Source organism: Mercenaria mercenaria, chromosome 13 (genome assembly GCF_021730395.1).
Source record: "Mercenaria mercenaria strain notata chromosome 13, MADL_Memer_1, whole genome shotgun sequence".
Taxonomy (NCBI): Eukaryota; Metazoa; Mollusca; class Bivalvia; order Venerida; family Veneridae; genus Mercenaria; species Mercenaria mercenaria.
The window spans coordinates 18,731,537-18,751,911 of record NC_069373.1 but is presented as its reverse complement, the minus strand read 5'-3'; the positions used below and the strand labels follow the sequence as shown (position 1 = coordinate 18,751,911).

Here is a 20,375-nt window from a genome sequence, read left to right as displayed (position 1 = left end):
AAGGTCTTTGCCAGTGAAAATAACTTTAACAATGAAAAAGTTTCAAAAATGTAAATGTTTCACATAAGAAATTTAGGGTCTCTAAATGTGCCAATAGTTGAGCATACATGTATTCACACATTGGATTATAATTCAGCCTTACGGTAGTTGACCCATAAATAACACTCAGCAAATTTTGCCCAATTTGGTATTCTCGTCTTGTTATTGCAGTATTCTTCAGCTTATATAGCTCATTCAAGCAGTGATTTTCGTACCAAAAGTAGAATGCTGAAATCACACACTGAGATAAGGGTTTTCTTGACAACCGGAAAATACTGAAATCAAGTATGAAGAATACGTACTGTGGTAATCAAACAAAAAATAATGATTGTCATAAAGGGGCATCTACATTAAAACCTGGTTAACAGTTGCAGTAGTTTATTAATGTCCTTCCTATATGCAGTAACAACTAACAAGAATCATTCCGACTATGCCCACCCTGCCATCAGTAAACAACTCAAAATTTTATGTTTTAACATGACGAAAAATGTATTTGTAGCTGCAGTCAAAATATATTGAGCTAACTTATATAATACTCTGATTATGAATTATTAGGGGGCTTGAATTCAAGGAAAACACATTTTGGAACTGTTCATTGTATGCATTGAAAGGTTGGTTTTTTTCTGCAGATTTTTGTCTATTTTTCTTTTTTTTTTTTTTACAGGACTTTTGAAATTGTGAAAAATACATACATGGCACCTAAAAATAAGTCAGTAAACTATGTGGAAGTCACTCAGCAGTGAGTTGATATAAAGTTATGAAAAAACTAGCTGCTTCTTATTAGTTCACCTAAACTGTTGTCTATCGTTTTTCGTCTTGCATCAACATTTTTACTTAAACATCTTCTCCTCTGAAACTACTGCCAGTACTGGTCAGATTTACATCAAACTTTGTCAGTAGCATCCTAGCATAGACCTCTATCAAGTTCGTTCAAATGGTGCTGGAGGTAAAAACAGAAATACCTCCAATGAACCGCTTGATGGATCTTCATCAAACTTGGTCTGTACTGCCATTGTAAGGTCCTCTCCCAAATCTGTTCAAATGGTTCTGCTTGGTGCCTTTAGGGGACACCAGAACTAAAAAATAGAAAAAAAATAACTTTGTTCTAATGGTAATTAATTGGTTGTCACAGCAAAATATAGAAAAAAACTGTAAATAAATTTTATTTTACTGAACTTTGTAAAGGATGTTCACCAAACTTGGTCAAAAGCAAGGTCAGGTGATCAGGTCCTCTTCAGGTGAGTGTCTTGGGCCCATTGCAATAGGCCTTTTATACTTATACACTTTAAGGTAATTTATTACACTGTTATATACAATACAGTGATCTGTTTGGGTGAATTCAATGAGTTTCCAAGTTTATGTATAGTTCAGTATAGAATATACTCAGTATCCAATATGAAAATATATTGGACAGTCACAAGGTACAAATACAAATTGCTGATTGGAAGAGAAAAATATGTAAAGAATGATAATTGAATAACAGGCTAAGTAAAACAAGATTTATGATTTACAAGTGGGGGCATGCCCCTTCCACAAATATTAATACTTGAAGTTAGATTTTGTGTGTTAATCTCTTTTTCTGCTCCTGTGTTATGAAATATGTCTATTCTGTGTGTTTCAGAGTGTTGGATTTGAATCAGAGTAAAGCTGACACATTTATAGGAACGCCGTCATACATGAGCCCAGAATTGTTCTCTGGACAGTCCTATAATCATAAGGTAATGTGTCTTGTCATGAGGTTTTTGCAGTATTCATTTGGGATAAACTCATACAATCATGCCACATGAGGCATATAGAGAACCAGTGTTTTTTCCAACCAACTTGGGAATGGGGCGGGGGCCTTTACAATTGGGAAAAATGCGTCGGAAAATGCCTAATTTAAGAATTGTTAAAACTAATATCTTCTGTTAAAATGTCACATTTAAATGAGAAAATGGCTACAATTTATCATTATGCATTAATTTAGCAAACTGTCTGTGTTTCAAATTGTTTATAGTTTTAGTCTTATTTGAAAAAGTTGGAAATAAAGAAAATATAATTAACTTTGGGTGTTTTAGCCTTGAAATTGGGAAAAAAACATACTATTTTCCTTTAGGATTAGGGCCCTATTTCGGCCCCAAACTGGCTAGAAAAAAAACCACTGAAAACTGTTACTCAGCTGTTTTATAATGTTAAGACTTTCACTACCAATGAAAACAACCTCTAAGAATTGATCAGGGCCTCCATGGCCAAGTGGTTATGGTTGCTGACTTGAATCTCTTACCCCATGCTGCTGTGTGATCATGGTTTTGGATGTAGAATTAAGGAAAAGAATGGTGGTTCTACTACCAGCATGTGCCTGAATAATGCTAATAGAGGACTCCGGTCTTCTTCCACTACTATCATTAATATTCAGCATGCGAAGTTGTGCACCTGGATTTTTGTTGGTCAGACCAGAGCTATGGCCCTTTATTAAGTCAGAAATATGCATAATCTTAGTGCTGATAGGTTTCTGTTGCATGTATCTCAAAAGCGTCCATTCTTGCATATAAGACACACTCGCTTATAAAATGCACCCCGACATTGGACACACAATCTGGGGTCTTTTGAACTGACACTTGTTTTAGACGCGGTAATATTTTGACATCAACAATGTCAAAAATTTGTAGAAATGCATTATTTTCTCATACATTGTATGTTTTTTAAAATGAAATGGCAGACAGTCTTCGATTTTATTGTTATAAAATGCAGACTTCTTTCGTAAAATGTTAAAACAGACTTAGTTTTTACTTAAAGTGTTATTTTCAACAATAAAACACATTTAAATGATTTAGAAACGTTGAATTTAGGTATATATAATGTCCGAATATTTTTTACATTATTTCACGATATTACTCAACAAAATAGAACAAATTATTTTAAAAGACAGTTTTCTAGTGTAGATATTTTTTACCAGAATTCCCATCTTGGAAGATATTATTTTATGAATTTTTGAGCAATGTTATTTTTCAAAAGGCTATTGATTTTTTTGAAGCTTTTTGACACACATGGCTTCCCAAAGCAGGGTCATCTTATTTGAGGATGACACTGTGGCATGTGCGATTTCCATGTTTGTAGTTGTAGATAGGATAAGTTCCTTCAAAAGTTTGGAGAGAGCACAAAAGTTAGCATCCAATTGCTTTAGATGAGGACAGCAAAGAAATAAAATGTAATTCTAATATTGAAACATTTGATACTAATAAATTATTTTTTAGACTGATATCTGGGGATTGGGATGCTGTGCCTATGAAATGATGACATTAAAACGAGCATTTCAAGGGAAAGCATTGTGGACTCTAATACGAGAAATAAAGAATGGGCGAGTGCTTCATCTGCCAGACACATACAGTTTAGAGATTCGCACACTTATACAGGAGATGATGTCACAGAAACCAGAAGACAGGCCAAGTGCCAAGGAAATTGTGCAGAATGATTTATTGTCGTATCATATGGTAATTGTTGTAAAGTTCTTGTTAATTATGTCTCCTGCATATAGTGGGGAGAGACATATTGATTTAATGCTGTCTGTCTGTTCATCTGTCACAAAGTTTGTCCATGCAACTCCTCCGACACCACTGGGCAGATTTACACCAAACTTCACAGAAGTGAACATTGCCAAGCCTAATTGTGCATATTATCAGCATTTTCTAGTTTGATGATTTTCAGCAGAGTTATGGCCCATGATTTTTCATATTTTACCTTGTCCCGGAAACTGCTCTGATACCACTAGGAGAAATAACATGAAACTTCAAAAAAGTGAACATTGCCAAGCTTTTTTTTTGCATACCTTCAGCATGTTTCAGTTTGATGTTTTGCAACAGAATTATTGATTCATCAAATTTTATGATGTTTTAGCCACTTCTCTTATATTAATTTGAAAGGCCCCTGATTTATCATATTTTACAGTGTTTACACTTCTTGCTATTTACAATTAGGCTGAATTTCACCAAACCTCATGAGTGGTTGGTGTGAAGCATTGTTGTTCATATCGTCATGATCTGATTAAAATTGAGCCATACCATGAGAAAACCAACATAGTGGCTTTGCGACCAGCATGGATCCAGACCAGCCTGCGCATCCGCGCAGTCTGGTCAGGATCCATGCTGTTCGCTAACAGTTTCTCTAATTGTAATAGGCTTTGAAAGCGAACAGCATGGATCCTGACCAGACTGCGCGGATGCGATGGTTGGTCTGGATCCATGATGGTCGCAAAGTCACTATGTTGGTTTTCTCATGGTGCGGCTCAGATGACTTTCAGCAGAGTCTTGACCCTTGATTTGTCAAATTTTTGATCTGTGCTACTTCTGCTATATATCACTGGTTGGAATATCACCAAACTTCACAGGAGTTACCGCTGCTAGTTGTGTATATCGTTGGAATGTTATGATTCAGTGATTTTCTCTGGAGTTATGGCCCTTACTCTGTGGCATTTTATGGTTTTAGCTCACCAGTCAGGTAGTGACAGGGTGAGCTTTTGTGATCGCCCCTTCGTCCGTCGTCTGTTGTCCGTCGGCATCCGTCGTCTTTCACAATTTCTTGTGAACACAGTAGAGACCACATTTTGCAATTGATTTTAATCAAACTTGCACACAACTTGTATTGGCATAATATCCCGGATCCTTTCGAAAACTGGCCAGATTCCTTCATAAGTTCCAGAGTTATGGCCCCTTAAAGGGCCAAAATTTGCTATTTTGGCTTGTGAACATGATAGAGACCACATTTGAGTCGGCATTCGTCGTCTTTCACAATTTCTTGTGAACACAGTAGAGACCACATTTTGCAATTGATTTTAATCAAACTTGCACACAACTTGTATTGGCATAATATCTCGGTTCCTTTCGAAAACTGGCCAGATCACATCATGGGTTCCAGAGTTATGGCCCCTTAAAGGGCCAAAATTTCCTATATTGGCTTCCGAAGTCATAGAGAGACTTCATTGTGCCCCCCATGAGTGGTGGGGGCATATAGATCTGGTCTTGTCCGTGTGTGCGTCAGTGCGTCCATCCGAAGTTGGTGATGCACCTAGCTCAAAAAGTATTTGATATAGATTCATGAAACCTTGCATGAGTCATGATATGAACTTGTGCACCTCCTATTTTTCATCTTGGTCCGCCTCCGATTTCCAGAGTTATCGCCCCTGAAATAGCCAAAAATGCTCAGTTTCACCTTGTGATGCGCCTAGCTCAAAAAGTATTTAATATAAATTTATTAAACCTTGCATAAGTCTTTATCATGATATAAACTTGCATACTTCTTATTTTTCATCTAGGTCCTCCCCCTACTTCCAAAGTTATGGCCCCTGAAATAGTCAAAAATGCACATTTTCACCTCAAAAAAGTATTACATATAAATTGATTAAACTTGCATGAGTCTTTATCATGATATGAACTTGTGCACCTCCTATTTTTTTGTCTGCCTCTGCCCCATATTTGCAGAGTTATGGCCCCTGAAATAGTTAAAAATGCACATATTCACCTTGTGACACACCTAGTTCAAAAAGTATATGATACAAATGGTTGAAAACTTGCTTGAGTCTTTATCATGATATAAACATGCACACCTCTTATTTTTTGGCTGGCTCCACCCCCCATTTTTAAAGTTATGGCCCCTGAAATAGTCAAAAATGTACATTTTCACCTAATTATGTGCCTAGCTCAAAAAGTATTTGATGTAAATTAATGAAACCTTGCTTGAGTCTTCATCATGATGTGTCCTTGCAAACTTGGCATTCTTCTTGAGAATCTTAGTGCTATTACAGAGTTATGGCCTTTGAAATAGCCAAAATAAAGGATTTTTTGTTTGTGATGCTCATAGCTCATAGCTCAAAAAGTATATGGCCTAGAATAATGAATCCTTTTCATAAAATGTTTGTTGAGACTATACCCGCTTAAGAATTCAAAATTTAGAATTATTGCCCCTTATTTGTGACAAATGTACCAGTGGGGGCGCACCCTGTGTCCTACAGACACATTCTAGTTTATGGTTTGATTTGATACAAACTTGCAAGATATCTTTAGCAACAATAGATCTTGGATTCCATGATAAATCCTTCAGATCCAGTCATAGGTTCCGGAGTGATGGCCCCTAATTGACCCCTGAAAAAGCCAGAATTTGTTAATTTTTACCTTGTGAAAAACTGGTTTTTCTAGGGTCAAAAACTAGGTCACCAGGTCAAATCATAGAAAAACTGTGAACACTGTAGAGGTCACATTTTTAGTCTGGTTGTCATGAAACTTGGTCATGATGTTTGCCTTGATGATTTCTTGCATGGGTTCGCAACTGTGGTCAAAAACTAGGTCACCCTTTCAAATCAAAGGAAAACCTTGTGAACACACTAAAAGCCACATTTTGAGTCTAATTGTCAAGGGAAATTGTTAGAATGGTTGTCTTGATGATATCTCCATCGAGTTCCAAACTGGATCATCAGGGTTCAAAAACTAGGTCACCCTCTCAAATCAAAGAAAAAGCTTGTGAACACGCTAGAGGTCACATTTAAAGTCCAATAGTTGTGAAAACATGTCATTATGTTTTCATTGATAATTTCTCGGTCAAGTTCAAAACTGGGTCATCTAGGGTCAAAAACTAGGTCACCCAAATAAATCAAAGAAAAACCTTGTGTACACTATATAAGCCACAATTTAAGTGTAATTATCATGAGAACTTGTTAGAATGTTTGTCTTGATAATATATCTCCGTCAGTTTCGAAAATGGGTTTTCTGGGGTCAAAAACTAGGTCACCCAGACAAATCAATTAAAACATTGTGAATACTCTAGAGGCCACATTTTAAGTTCAGTCATCATGAAACTTGGTCATAATGTTTGCCTTGATGATTTCTTGGTTGAGTTTGAAACTGGGTCATTACTCTCCACTTTAACTAGGAAGCAGTTATCTTTGTTGGCCATGACTCTCAGGTGAGTGGTGTAGGGCCACTTTTGCCCTCTTATTTAATGGAAAATAGTGGGAGAGACATTATGTTTTTCTTGAAAAACAACCGTTAGTTTTTCTCTCATATTTTATTCTTCACCCTAGAATCATTGAACTAGTGACATAAACATATTTTATTGAAAGTAGACATTTGATTTAAACAGTTCATACAGAGAATATTTGTTTGATTTTTTGTTGATACAGACTACAGAATTAATTTCTTTATAATCATGAATGCTAAGTGCCAGGGTCAGTGTAGAAATTGTTGTGGAGACAAAATTACATGTTCACAAAGTACAAGATCTCTTTGATGAAAAACAAGCTGAGTAATAAACAGAAAATATATTATTCTGAGTGACCTAGATTACATTTCACTGATAAAACTACGCATTTTATCAGTGTGCATGAATTTATTTGTTTTATTGTACCTTTTCAAAGATTAAGAAATATAGATAATAAAATTTGATGTAGAAAACTCATTTACTTTTTTTCTGTTGTAGGGTACTGCACATGATGTGATAAAAACCTTACCACGTCCGCACGAGCAGGTTGAAAAGAAACGGCGGACTCGCTCTTCACGTGCAATAGGTGGCTCAGGGTCAGGGTCATTAAAACAGGTGCTTCTACAAATGAACCAATCGCAAGAGGAAAAGTTTAAAAATACTATTGAAAATGTGTGCGAAAAAATTAACACATTAAGACTATCCGAAAAGGGTACAATGAATGACGAAGCATTTGATACTTTTGTTTATAAAGGTGATAGTGATAGTGAGGAAGAATTAGAAGCTGCCGGTACAATACTCGATAAAAGTTTGTTAAAACAGTATACAGAACAGCTAGATACGTTTGTGTTCAAGGGAGAGGGGATTCTAGATTCAGACAGTGATTATTCTACTGGAGGGTCGGTCAAAAATAAAAGTTCAAAAGACCATATAGAAGACGATGAGGATGATGTTAGTCGGACTTTATTGAAACAGTATTCTCAAACGTTAGAAGAAGATGGTGAGGTGGAGGCGGAGGTGGAAAAGGTTTCTGAGGGTGAGGGTAATGGACAGGTGGAGGATGAGGATTCAGGTTGGGGGCGTTCAAAGTCCCCAGCGACTAGTACAAATTTTGAAGAAACCTTTGTCAGTAAATATCAGTATAAAGGGCTTAAAGATACACTTGCTATAAGACCTGACAAGAGATGGTCTAAGTATCAAAGCGATTCGAGAGATGTGTTTTCTCCTAACCGCATTGTAGAGGAGAAAAGTTCAAAGAAAAATGTTCAAAAATATGAAAGTGATACTGTCAGAAAATCTCCGGGTATACCAAAAGGAATTTCGTTGTCGGCATCAATGTCGAGTACTGACTCATTAAGTGCATCTAGGCAGAAAGTAGCAGACCCTAGATTGAATAGAACTCTTAGTTTAGAAAATAAATCTTCAAAGTCAAAAACAGGAAAAATGAGAACTTGTGACAGAATTGAACAGTCTGCTAAAAGTACTGCAGTAAAACAAAAATCTCCAAAAACAGCTTTTGTAGATATTGAACCCATTTTGTCTGATGATTATGTTGATGAACCGGATGTTAATGTTAAAGATGTTGTTGCACATTTACGTGAAAATATAACACCATATACCTCCGTGGACTTACATTCTGAGACAATCCGGTCACATGGTTCTGATGATATGATGCATAGCCAGGTAGGTTGATCTGAGATTTATTTATTAGGGTCATTGATATGAGAAATTTGCAGTTTCATTGTCTTTTATCTTTATATCCCTGGAAGGAAGCATTTAGTAATCACAATGTCTGGCTGGGAAAACAACTTAACAGTTGAACATATTATTTGCCATTGGGATTAGAACCAAACTGATCTGAAAAAAAAGAAAAAAACCCACTGCACAGACATTGGCACTCGGGGTTATTCTTCAAAGAAACGAGAATTATACAAGACATATGTCAGCTAACAGACAAAACCGCTGTCGAGTAAAGGATAAAGATATAGATAGGGGCTAGTAGTCGAGTAAAGGATAGAGATATAGGTAGGGGCTAGTAGTCGAGTAAAGGATAGAGATATAGGAAGGGGCTAGTAGTCGAGTAAAGGATAGAGATATAGGAAGGGGCTAGTAGTCGAGTAAAGGATAGAGATATAGGTAGGGGCTAGTAGTCGAGTAAAGGATAGAGATATAGGAAGGGGCTAGTAGTCGAGTAAAGGATAGAGATATAGGTAGGGGCTAGTAGTCAAGTAAAGGATAGAGATATAGGTAGGGGCTAGTAGTCGAGTAAAGGATAGAGATATAGGTAGGGGCTAGTAGTCGAGTAAAGGATAGAGATATAGGTAGGGGCTAGTAGTCGAGTAAAGGGTAGAGATATAGGTAGGGGCTAGTAGTCGAGTAAAGGGTAGAGATATAGGTAGGGGCTAGTAGTCGAGTAAAGGATAGAGATATAGTTAGGGGCTAGTAGTCAAGTAAAGGATAGAGATATAGGTAGGGGCTAGTAGTCGAGTAAAGGGTAGAGATATAGGTAGGGGCTAGTAGTCGAGTAAAGGATTGAGATATAGGTAGGGGCTAGTAGTCGAGTAAAGGGTAGAGATATAGGTAGGGGCTAGTAGTCGAGTAAAGGATTGAGATATAGGTAGGGGCTAGTAGTCGAGTAAAGGATAGAGATATAGGAAGGGGCTAGTAGTCGAGTAAAGGATAGAGATATAGGAAGGGGCTAGTAGTCGAGTAAAGGATTGAGATATAGGTAGGGGCTAGTAGTCGAGTAAAGGATTGAGATATAGGTAGGGGCTAGTAGTCGAGTAAAGGGTAGAGATATAGGTAGGGGCTAGTAGTCGAGTAAAGGATTGAGATATAGGTAGGGGCTAGTAGTCGAGTAAAGGGTAGAGATATAGGTAAGGGCTAGTAGTCGAGTAAAGGACTTAGATATAGGAAGGGGCTAGTAGTCGAGTAAAGGGTAGAGATATAGGTAAGGGCTAGTAGTTAGAGTAAAGGATAGAGATATAGATAGGGGCTAGTAGTCGAGTAAAGGGTAGAGATATAGGTAGGGGCTAGTAGTCGAGTAAAGGACTGAGATATAGGAAGGGGCTAGTAGTCGAGTAAAGGATAGAGATATAGGTAGGGGCTAGTAGTCGAGTAAAGGATAGAGATTTAGGTAGGGGCTAGTAGTCGAGTAAAGGATAGAGATATAGGTAGGGGCTAGTAGGTAGATACATGTTGAGGACTTAGTATCACCGCCAAGCAAAAATTACATATAAAACATACTGATTCAGTTATGTAACACCTTCTTTTCAAGGAAAAGATACTTAATTGTGTATTGTGTCATACGTAAATGACTCCCTGTTTTTGTGTAAGTTTAAAGGTTGCAATTTGTCTCTTGGTTAGTTTAAATCTTGTTTTACAGGAACTTTCTCCAAGTAAAGGAAAGAAGAAAAAAGCCAATTATCTTAAGAAACAATCAGAAGGTAAGTCATTTATAGGTAAACAACTTTTTTATCAATAAATATTTGTATGTGTACAGGTTTAGTGTTTTTCTCAACAATTTTTCAGTCATATAAGTGATGGTGTCTACATGTAGCAGTGAGCGCAATGCCCACCTTTATAGTGCTGCCTTACTGGAATATCATGCCGTACACATGCACACACTCTAAATCCTAAATGCAAAGCGAAGAAGTTACTAGAACCATCTCTTACATATTTGATATGACACAGTCAGGGAGCGAAACCTGCAACTTCCAGCACTCAAAGTGGATATTACGAAATATATGCAAGTTGGACTTTTGGAGCGAAATGTTTATACAAGAAGGAAGAAGCGCATATTTCTAGATGCATAGCTAATAATCTTAATATTACATAATATCATTGACATTTGCCCTTATGATGAATAGAACACTACATGAGCCGTGCCATGAGAAAACCAACATAGTGGGTTTGCGACCAGCATGGATCCAGACCAGCCTGCGCATCCACGCAGTCTGGTCAGGATCCATGCTGCGCGGATGCGCAGGCTGGTCTGGATCCATGCTGGTCGCAAAGCCACTATGTTGGTTTTCTCATGGCGCGGCTCACATGCCTTTGTTCTTTAGACAAAGATAAATTGATTACTTCTATAATTGGCATGACAAATGATCTCTTGAAATTTCTGAATATTTGTCTTTCAAAAATGTAAGATTTCATTCCCACTTGAGTAAAGCATGCCACAGATTTTTTAAAACAAAAATTGTTTTTAATTTTATGACCTATTTTGTATTGTAAGTGGCTATAATCCTATGTCACTGCACATATAAGGACATAAAATGAATTTAAAAACAGATAGCAAAGTTTCGTATCAGTTACAAGTATAGGGGATGAAAATCCCCGAGACGGTAACGTCCGTATATAGTTATTTGTCTTTGTTGTCTGCATATACTGAGGCAATGTTTTTGATGTTTTCCGGTTCCAGTTTATGTACACGCCGCAGACTGGTTGTCTGCATGAACATCCGAGCACCCCGAATCAGTCACAGAAATGCGTAAACCGCGTCAACATGCATCTTTTACTTCTTTTTTGTAATGAAAACTGTACATGCAACTGAAAAACACTTTTAAAACAGCAAGGAAGTGTAAAGGTCGTCAAGTTTCTGCGAGAAGTGCAAACAAACAAAAAAATTCTTAAAGCCAGTGCGAGAACGCAATGAATGACGTCACCGTCATGGCTTCCCATAAATTTTACAAGATATGATATATGATGACACTAAATGTAAACTTAAGAGCGAGGTTTTACTTTCTTTTGAGTGTTAAATATTTCTTTGTAAGTTGATATATAAAAGATAAATCCACATGCTAGGCGGTGCCTTAATTCATATTAGTTCTAAATAGGTAATCAAGTAGCACTTTAGGGCTAGTCGGATAATATCCTAATTTTTTCCCAGTTTAAAGTGGCATTTTCATGGTTCCTGTTTTTGTTTCATTGTGGACCTATACTTGACATTTTGGTAACATTTTCAAGTAGATTTTTTGCATTTATAGACATTTAAACAAACCTTATTACACTTGTATTCATACCCACATTTTAGCTCTCAGTTTGGAAGATATTCCATAGTGTTGACCTGTCGGATGAAAAATCTTTCTTGGAAGATACATGACCCCTACTTTTCGTCATGTTTTTATATGCCCGTTTGAAAAACGGGACGTATTATGGGAACGTCCCTGGAGGGCGGGCGGGCGAGCGGGCGGCGTCCACAGACTTTGTCCGGAGCATATCTTCTACATGCATGAAGGGATTTTGATGAGACTTGGCACAGTTGTTCACCATCATGAGACGGAGTGTCATGCGCAAAAACCAGGTCCCTAGGTCTAAGGTCAAGGTTACACTTAGGGGTCAAAGGTCAAATTCAGGAATGACTTTGTCCGGAGCATATCTTCTTCATGCATGGAGGGATTTTGATGAAAGTTGGCACAATTGTTCATCATCATGAGACAGAGTGTCATGCGCAAGAACCAGGTCCCTAGGTCTAAGGTCAAGGTCACTCTTAGAGGTCAAAGGATACAAGAAAGAAAATTTTGTCCGGAGCATATCTTCTTCATGCATGGAGGGATTTTGTTATAACTTGGCACAAATGTTCACCACCATGAGGCGGAGTGTCATGCACAAGAACCAGGTCCCTAGGTCTAAGGTCAAGGTCACTCTTAGAGGTCAAAGGATACAAGAATGAAAACCTTGTCCGGAGCGATTTCTTCTTCATGCATAGAGGGATTTTGATACAACATGCATGCTACATCCAATTATGAGGTGTATTTTGACCAATCTCTACCTGGTAAAGATTTTTGTGTGGACTTACAATTTTTTTTTGGACTTTTTTTTTTTTTTTTTTTTTTTTTTTTTAATATTATCTTCCCTTAGTTGTTACTATAAATAACTTATATTGTAACTTTTTTATAATTGACCGTAGGGAAAAAACAAGACCACTTTTCTGTGGTACAACATAGATGCTACTTTCAAATTTTAGGTGTATTTTAAGGTATCTCTACCTGGTAAGGAGTTTTTTTTGGACTTAGAAAAACAAATGACTTACAATGATTACTAAACAACCACACAATTAAAATTTCATTTGCAAATACAGGTGCTAGAGTAAAGAAATTTGCTGTGACGGGCGTATATTGTGACATTCTGGCACTCTTGTTTAAATTTTTTTTTGTATTTTTTAGGCCATTTAAGAACATAAGATTTGAAAATGACCCAGGCTATGTGTTACTGCTTTCAAAAATTGTTAATTTATAGCTAATTTATTTGCTATTGTCTACTCATCATTTGGGTAAAGGGAGGGCACCCTTAGCATTGTTAAAAATTGATAGTGGGTAAGATTCAATTCCCTTAAGGACTATGATCTGCAGATTGTCCCAAAACTGTATAGCTTTATAATACGCTTTCTAAATATACTGAAATAGATAAAATCGATTGAAATTTGTTGTGAATAAAAATTTATTAATAGGGTTATCATAACAGACACTTTTTATTATGTACCGCTGCATATTTCTAGTTTGTTTTTTTTAGTTTTTTTTTATTTCTAGTTTTATTTTAGTCAAAATTAACTGTAATTTTTGGCAAATAAGACTTGTTCTTAACGGTGAAGTTCTTGACGCCTGAAAGGTCGAGAAGCCATCTTTATTATCCTCTGACAAAAGTGGATTGATACAGATTTGGCATTGTCAGTATGGCTGTTTGTCTGTCCATGCATGCATGTGTGTCTGTCCGGCTTATTATTAAAAAGTATTTTAGCTAGAATAACCAAACGATACATAATTGTTTATTATCACATTACCTTCAGTTAGTATTATCCTCATTGAGCTACAAAAATAGAGTTTGTCCCCTTGATTTGGTAAAAAGTAGGGATTTTTGACAGTATGTAGAGAAGCTATTGATAGATATTCATAAGACATTACACAAATGTAGATCACTACAGGGCTTTTGTGCACATGCAATTTTTGTCAGGTTCTCTTCAGTAAATGCAGAGGTATTGCCTTTTAATTGTTATATCTTTCAAAATATAATTCCCTCATTTGCAAACAACCTATTTGCATGGGAAATTTGCTTGACAACGTCATATTTGTTGTCACAATTTATTTTACTAATGCAAGTAATCCCACCATTTGTTTATTTTTCCATATGATATGGGAGTTGAATACAAGGTTTTATATTTGTTTTTATATCAGGCAGAAATTATAAGTTACTATAATATAATAGACAAATCCAGCAACTTTAAGACTGGTTTTTTATTTCTTTCAGCAAAGAGACAGACACAGGATACTGTACCAACACAGGTATCTCATTTCACTGTGAAATTGTTTATATTAGTTGCAGGACTACTTTTGGTGGATTTTTATGCCCCCGGCATCTACTGATGCGGGAGGCATATAGTGATTGTTCTGTCCGTCCTTCCGTTCGTCCATCCGTCTTTTCGTCCATCTGTGCGAGGTTAACCAAATGGAACCGTTTCATCAGGCATCAATACCCCTTACTAGAATGACTTGATACTAATGCAGATGTAACCTGTGACCATTCCTCATCTTCAAACATCACCTGACCTCAGTTTCACCTTGACCTTGACCTTGTTTTGGGCTTGGGTTGCTTTGTATGGGCCATCTCTTGGTTAACCAGATGGGACCGTTTCGTCTAGCATCAATACCCCTTACTAGAATGACTTGATACTAATGCAGATGTAACCTATGACCATTCCTCATCTTCAAACATCACCTGACCTCAGTTTGACCTTGACCTCGTTTTGGACTTAGGTTGCTTTGTATGGGCCATCTCTTGTTTAACCAAATGGGACCGTTTTTTCTAGCATCAATACCCCTTACTAGAATGACTTGATACTAATGCAGATGTAACCTGTGACCATTCCTCATCTTCAAACATCACCTGACCTCAGTTTGACCTTGAACTTGACCTCATTTTGGACTTAGGTTGCTTTGTATCGACAAGGATGCCACCGGGGGCATCAAGCGTTTATTGAACGCAGCTTCTTGTTTGTGATTGTGTCAATACCAGATTAATTCCTAATGAACTTGTAAAATTTCCATTGATTTTAATTTCAAAAATTGAAATCCAAAAAAGTCATATCCTAATGAAATAACCATTTTGATAAAAAACCATGAAATTTCGTGTCCATGAAATTAAAGGATTTCGCAGTATATCTTGAAAATTAATAAAACCATGACTCACTTAGTTAATACTTTAAAAGATCCTTGAAATAGCAATAGGGGTAGAATGACATCGAGGGGAGGGGTGCGGTCATGACTGTTTGTTATAATAAGGCTGTTATTATTATTATTGTCATTATTAATATTGTTATGAAAACTATTATTATTATTATGTACAATGCCATTGAATATATCATTGTATAAAAATAGGCATTTAATCAAATTATTCAGTTTCAGTTTCAGAAATTACAGATTAAGTTGTTATTTTCAATATTATTTTAGATCCACTTGTTTTGAAAAAGGAAATGACAGATTGATTTGGTATAATTAATCAAATTAAATGTTGAAGAGCTGAAGGAGTGTGCCATTGTTACAGTTGTCATTAACTATGAAATATTATACAATTATTTACTCTTGAGCCATTGGATATGATGTGATATTCGGTGGAAGAGGGCTATCGCCTCGGTCAGTATTACCCTCTTCCAGTGAATATCACATCATAATCAATGGCTCAAGAGTCAATAACTGTTTTATTATATGGGTTCAGGTTTATGAATAAGTAACAAATTTTTGTTGCAACATAGCAACTGTTTGAAAGTAACAATAAATAATTTCCATTCTATTTGTAGAAAGTCATGTTTAATGGGGAAAACCCACTAACCATTAAACATGAAATATATTTTGAAAGATGATGAGTGGTTTCAGCCAATGAAATTTGGGTTATTTTTAGAACATATAATAACAAGATTTATGTCCATGCAGTCATGCAATAACAGATTCATTTGTAAAGAACTAGAAATGATACAGTAGAACAGTTAATACAAACTATAATTACTGATTTATATGTTTGGAATCAAGTTATTATAGATTTAGTTGAGGTATAATCTATGAAATTAAAAATTTACCAGTCTTGAACCAAGTTATTATAAAAACATGCAAATATTTGGTTGGTATCATCAAGGATGAAGATAGTAATTAAAATGATATACTATGAAATCATTAATTTCGTCGGCACAAAATTTTGTGGTTTTGGCCAAAACAGCTGTTTCGTGGGGATGTAAATTCGTGGATTTTCAGTATTTCAAGAAAAAAAAAAATCATAATTTCTACAGTGATTATATCATTTTGATCTTACATATGAAACCTACACGTGTCAAACAACGCTACCATGGTTAGCGAATTTGCAATCTACGCTGCGGAGATTAGCGAGTGATCATGTGCCAATTAACGACTGCGTTATCTTTAATTATACGACCCCTAATTTGCAAAATGTAATGAAACTCTGAAATATTCAATATGAAAAGTCGGCGCCAATTAAAAAGTGTCAAAACTAGACTTTCATCTGATTTTTTTTTTTGCAAAATGAATGCGCGTCTGCATCTAAAATTACAAGCTGTTGAACTTACGCTGTGGTATTTCTTGCCGAGAAACGTGTAATGTGAATAGGGTAATAATGTATCGGACGCAAATCTAGTTATTAATTTATAATATTTAATAGTCCCAAAGTAATAGTAGTTTACTACGTGTCAGTAAAACTAAAGGCTTGTGTAAAACATTGCAGAGCGGGCCTGAAAAAAAATCAAATAACAGCTGCAGAATAGTGCGGTTGGCACGTAACGCTACGTCAAACTTGTTAATTTTTACTAGCTACTTTTACTTTGACAAGCATGTTGTAAACAAACCACGGGTAAATGTCTGAATGAAAGTCGGTTTTGTTCCGACGCATACCTATGTTTATCGTAGATGGAGCTTCCATAAACTACACAAAAGCTGCAGGTCAGTACTGCCGCATGCACACAACTATGAATTAGATCGAATGGCTATGGTGTCTTTTTTGTTGCGTACAACTACTGTAAACCTAGAAATGTTCGCGGATACAATATTTCGCGTTTTTCAAAACATGAACATTTTCGCGGATACTAATCTCCGCGGAATCACATCCATCGCGGATCCCGCGAATATGAAGTCGCAAGTGAACATATTTAGTATAATAAGGTAAGTATCACTGCATAGTTGCATTTATACTATTCTCGAAAACATTCAGTTTTATTGTACCCATCAATTATAAATGCACCCTAATCATTTTCATTCATATCAATGGTTATTCACACCTCCAATTATTGACAGTCAGTAAATTGCTGTTACATGTGTTATTACACTGTCATTTGTTTGCCATTTAAATAGGCGATTAATCCACACTTAGCAGAAATAGACACAATATTTTACTTACAAATAATATATCGTATTGGCTGCCGACTGCAAATTGCATGTATATGTCGTTCGATAGATGCATATCGTTTTTGTTTTTATCTCCTGTTTGCCTTACGGATTGATATTGAAAATGCTGTTGCTTCATAAATAAGTAAATTGTTAATCAGTTGAAATAATGTGGATTTGTGCACTCATGTTATACAATTATGGTACTAGAATATGAATTATAAATATCCAGGTATGTGTAAGCACAGAACCATTTTAAAGCGATCTATATAAGCTGAAGCTAGAATCTTTCACGTTTTTGTTAGAACAGAGTTTTTCGCGGCTATTTAATTTCACGGAAATATACTACCCGCGAAAGGCACTAATTTAAAAAGCGTGAAAACAATTCTAGGTTTACAGTAACATTATCGTGGGCACAATTTGTTCATTGGGACTTAATTTCGTGGTTGAGCTGAACCACGAAATCCACGAAAATTAGTCCCCCATGAATAATAATGATTTCAGAGTATGTCAGATAGTGATTTTTAAAAAAAGAAAATTGTTTCTCGTTCAGAAGCGTATTATTACGCAACTTCGGCTGTGCCCTCATAATATAATTCCTGTGCATCGTAACTTCAAACAATGACTTTACTCAGTGACAAATCACTGTTTGAGATATAGCATTTTTAGTTCGACTTTTTGAAGAACAGTCCTTTTAAACATAAAAACTTCTGGTTAAAGTTTTGCAAGTTCTCCAAAACTAATGCAGATACTGGATTGAAACTCTATAGATATTTTAACATTTAGAGTAATATTCCTACTTCTGGGACAATTTGAATAGTTGAGGATTGGCTGTCTTACAGACAGCTCTTGTGTAAATAAACTTGAACATTTTGTTTATAGGAGAATGGTAGTGGAGATAAGAATGTTCAGTTGTTCACTCGAGCACAGTCGGCGAGGTTCAGCAAATCTAACAGTGCAGAAGACGAAGAATCTGTGTATGTGTTAACAGATCTTGAAATGAGCCGTGCCATGGGAAAACCAACATAGTGGGTGTGCGACCAGCATGGATCCAGACCAGCCTGCGCATCCGCGCAGTCTGGTCAGGATCCATGCTGTTCGCTAACAGTTTCTCCAATTCCAATAGGCTTTAAAAGCGAACAGCATGGAGCCTGACCAGACTGCACGGATGCGCAGGCTGGTCTGGATCCATGCTGGTCGCACACCCACTATGTTGGCTTTCCCATGGCACGGCTCAAATCTTCTTTTATTCTTTATTTCACTTCCTCTTTGTTTTTCCCACATGTTTTAGAAAACACATGCTTTTTTGTTATTGGTTTTTGTCACTGAAGTATAGAACCTTTTGTTGTGTAGCATAATACATGTAGTTAGTTTTGTATATTCCCCCTTCTATGAATATGTATATTTCACTTATGTAGTTGTCTTTCTTCTTTTTAAACTGTGAATATTTTCTTTAACATTAACATACAACAACCCCATTCCTTTTTAAACAAACTTCACCACCAAAAATATTATGCAGTGTTGGCTAGGAACCAGAAGTCAGACAGGACTTTTTAGCTTGACTATTTGAAGAACAGTTCGAGCTATTCTACTCACCCTGGCAATGGCATTGGTGTCACACCCCATGGTTAAAGTTTGCATGCAACTATGTATAGCTATCATATAAAGGCTTATAGCTTTGAAACTTATTTTTTCTTTTTCTAGGTCTATTATCAACCTCACTGGGTCAGGTCCCATAACTCTGAATCCTGGCTAAAGTTTTGCATGCAAGTAATTACCTCCAGAACTAATGCAGATATTGAATTGAAACTTCACATGTGTTTACTGGGTTAAAAAGGCACAGTAATACTAAATAGGTAATCAAGCAGCACTTCTGGACAAGTCGGATAATGGCAGACAGAAGACAATCCTCATTTTACAGGTGTTCATACCCACATTTTAGCTGTCAGTTTGGAAGATATTCCATAGTGTTGACCTGTCAGACAAAAAAATCTCTTTTAGAAGATATATGGCCCCTACTTTTCTTCGTGTTTTTTTGGCAGTTTGTAGGTTATTTAAGAACATAAGGCTAGTAGTTCTTTTTAAAATGGGCCTGGCTATGTGTTACAACTCTCAGAAGATTGTTAATTTTATATAAAACATGCAGATTTATTTACTACTGTACAGCCTAAAACTAGGTGATGGCATCAAGTCCCAGAACTTTGACATGCATTTTGTCCAAATTATTCCCCCATTTTGGACTTAGAAAATCCCGGTTAAAGTTTTGCATGCAAGTACATATAGCTATTATTTAAAGGCATTATTTTTTCTTTTTCTAGGTCAATAACAAACCTTACTGGATCAAGTCCCATAACTCTGACATGTATTTTGGGCAAATTATGCCCCCTTTTGGACTTAGAAAATCCTGGTTAAAGATTTACATGCAAGTTCCTATTTCCAAAACTAATGCAGAAACCGGATTGAAACTCTGTAGATATTTTAACATTTAGGGTAATATTCCTGCTTCTTGGACAACATTGACTATCTTACGGACAGCTCTTGTTCATTGGAATCATTGCAGTTCATTGCAGTTCTTGATTTAGATCATTCTGATATTTGCTTTTTCATATGTAGAAGGAAACTTCAAACAGTTTTTCATAAATCATTTTTGTGCCCTTGTCTGTCCGTCTGTGCTTTGGTCTGTCTGCCCCTCTGTCTGTCTGAATTTGTGTGATGCATATCTCAATAAATATTTGACCCAGAATCACAGGATTGTTATTCAGCATTGGAAGTTGTGCACCAGTCCTTGTGTTTTAATTGGGATCTCCAACAGCCATACCAGAGTTATGGCCCTTGTCTTAGTCAAAAATATGTAAAAAAGAGCCTAAATTTGTGTCACATGTATCTCAAAAAGTATTTCACCCAGGATTAAGAAACATTACAGGAATATTATTCAGCATGTGAAGTTGTGCACCTGGGGTTTTGTTAGAGGTATCACTCAGTCAGACCAGAGTTATTGCCCTTGGCATACTA

At 36.3% G+C, this 20,375-nt stretch overlaps 1 protein-coding gene across 2 annotated transcripts in view; it reads left to right on the top strand.

Annotated features, from left to right (window-relative positions):
- The window catches only part of LOC123529521 (serine/threonine-protein kinase 4-like), a 73,579-nt gene that overhangs the window by 16,158 nt on the left and 37,046 nt on the right, over nt 1-20,375 (top strand). For both annotated transcript variants that reach the window (XR_008366682.1, XM_045309888.2), the window contains exons 4-9: nt 1,661-1,757; nt 3,273-3,509; nt 7,483-8,667; nt 10,370-10,430; nt 14,230-14,264; nt 18,246-18,340. Coding sequence is in view for 1 of the 2 variants with exons in the window: in XM_045309888.2 (XP_045165823.2) it covers nt 1,661-1,757; nt 3,273-3,509; nt 7,483-8,667; nt 10,370-10,430; nt 14,230-14,264; nt 18,246-18,340 (1,710 nt within the window). In the remaining variant the exon portion in view is untranslated. The remainder of the gene's footprint in view (nt 1-1,660; nt 1,758-3,272; nt 3,510-7,482; nt 8,668-10,369; nt 10,431-14,229; nt 14,265-18,245; nt 18,341-20,375) is intronic.